This window comes from Pediculus humanus, genomic scaffold (assembly GCF_000006295.1).
Source record: "Pediculus humanus corporis 1103172108260 genomic scaffold, whole genome shotgun sequence".
Taxonomy (NCBI): domain Eukaryota; kingdom Metazoa; phylum Arthropoda; class Insecta; order Psocodea; family Pediculidae; genus Pediculus; species Pediculus humanus.
The window spans coordinates 585,865-588,152 of NW_002987829.1; the positions used below are offsets into that span (position 1 = coordinate 585,865).

A 2,288-nucleotide genomic window follows, 5' to 3' on the forward strand; every position below is an offset into this window, starting at 1 on the left:
TTCCGTTTTTTTTTTTTTAAAAGGAAGAGAAAAACTATTTAAATAAAACCATAATAAAAAATTATTAACACGCACATGCACAATCAAAAATAAAAAAACCACAGAGTCAATGTTACGTCATTCGTAAATATTTTTGTTTACATTTTGACTAAACTAAAAGTCATAGAGTTTATAATTTTATTACATTATTAAAAATAATCTTTTAATCTTTTAATTCCTACATTTTTTCCTTTCACGGATAAAATTTAACCTTCTTATTAATAATAATAATAATAATAATAATAATAATAATAATAATAATAATAATAATAATAATATTTAAAAAAAAAAAAATTTTTATGCTTTAATAATTTACATCTTATTCGTTAATACGTATTTTATACGTTTCACATGCATTGATTATTGCCAAACGCCTTAAGTATTTTAATGTATGCTTTTTGTAGAGCATTCATGCATCGCAAAAAGCATAACTTAAAAATCGACGGGTAAACGAATTTCCTATTAAATTTAATAATCGATATAATCGAAAAAAATATCGTATATCGAAAAAATATCGAAATATGCCGTCGTGACGGTCGAACGGTATTTATAACAAAAAAAAAAAAAAAATGACGGTGCAAATTTATTTAAAAATAAATTTATTTAATAATAAAAAAAAAAAATGAATTCGTTTAAAGAGTTGGAAAAACGGGACGCGTGGCAAGTCCGCACATGTTATCGGCATTTCTTGCAATTTTAAAATAACCTCTTTCTCCCCAAGCCGTACCCCAACTGTTTCTCACGAGCCAATAATCTTGTTTTGTATCAGGATCAGTACCGTATCCGACAGCGACGACGGCGTGATTCAATTTCATCGAACTGCATTTGTCATCCGTGTAAACTCCTCCTTTGTATTTTTTAAATGCTGGAGAACTGGCATCCATGGAAACGGAAACGGGTCCGGTTGCGACGGCGGCTTTAAGAGCATCTTCATCGAAATAAGACACGGACACGTAGTCTTTGATTTTGGCCGTGAATTTTTTCGAACTGAACCTGCATTTTCCTTCGCGGACTTCGTACGGGTAGTCGGTTTCATTGTTTACACCTTCGTTGTCCATAACGTATTCGTAAACGTTTCTCGCGAGTCCTCCGTCGCATCCGAAATTACCAAATTCGCCCGAACAATCGAGAACGTTTTGTACGCTCAATTGCAACTCGGTCTTGTTGTAAATCATGAGTCTACTTTCCAGAGTAGCCAACTGCAAAACACAAAAAGTTAATCTTTTTTTTTTCAAAATAAAACAAATTAGAACCCGCCACCGATTTATGACAAAACCTACGCTGGCAAAAGCATAACACGATCCGCAAGCTCCCTGATCCCTGATCGGTGTGACGGCACCCGCTTCGACCCAATTAACGTAATCGGGTACGTCTTCGTTTTTTGCAACGAACGGCACTCCATCCATTTCGGGCAAAGCTGGAATTTCTCCAGGTTTTGCATTCATTCTATTAATTTTGTTGTAACCGTTGTACAAATCGTTGACTTCGTCGGATGTCTTAAAAATTAACAGAGAAAAAAACAATTATAAAATAAAAAATTTCGAACTGGAGAAAAATTCCAGACGTCGCGCGTTCGTCGTGTCACGTTTTTCTCACCATGTCGGAAAATTGATTTTCTCCCATTTCGTAACTGACTTTTCCTTCTAGAAATTTCAAATTGTGTTCGACGATTTCCAATTTGTTATCCATGTATATTCTCATTCTATAATATTCTTCTTCTGGCGTCTTATACGATTTACCATATTGAGCCTGGAATAATAATAATAATAATAATTATTATTATTATTACATCTATTCGATGACTTTTCATTTTTATTTTTTTTAATGACTCGAAAAATTTACTTCACCTTGAAAAGATCCCATTCTTTTTGTATTACGTTTTCGTATGAATTCGTGGCACCAACCGCGACGGTAGCCAAAAGGAAAACACCGACGACGAACAAAAACTTCATGACTGTAAAATAAAAATCAAAAAAAAAAAAAAAAAGAAAATTTTTCTTTAATAAAAAATCGATAGGAAACGCATAATAATAATAATAATAATAATACTTTTGCGACGATACTCACTCGAAAATCGATTTTTTTAAAAAAAAAAAACGAAGTAGAAATAATTAACGGATCGCCATTCCTTTTATAATAAATTTTTTATCAATGGATAGATAATAATAATTATCATTGATTTTAATTATTTTGCTATAATCGATTCGCAATCAATCGCTTTTCTCTCTCTCCCTCTCTTGTATTTTTTT

At 31.9% G+C, this 2,288-nt stretch overlaps 1 protein-coding gene across 1 annotated transcript; it reads right to left on the reverse strand.

Annotated features, from left to right (window-relative positions):
• Positions 1-671: 671 nt before the first annotated feature.
• Phum_PHUM492200 (Cathepsin L precursor, putative) lies at positions 672-1,991 on the reverse strand (the record flags this gene model as incomplete). The annotated part of the gene is made up of 4 exons (XM_002430584.1): positions 672-1,238; positions 1,320-1,535; positions 1,636-1,788; positions 1,887-1,991. 4 exons carry the CDS (start codon positions 1,989-1,991, stop codon positions 672-674), a joined length of 1,041 nt encoding a protein of 346 aa, XP_002430629.1.
• Positions 1,992-2,288: the final 297 nt, after the last annotated feature.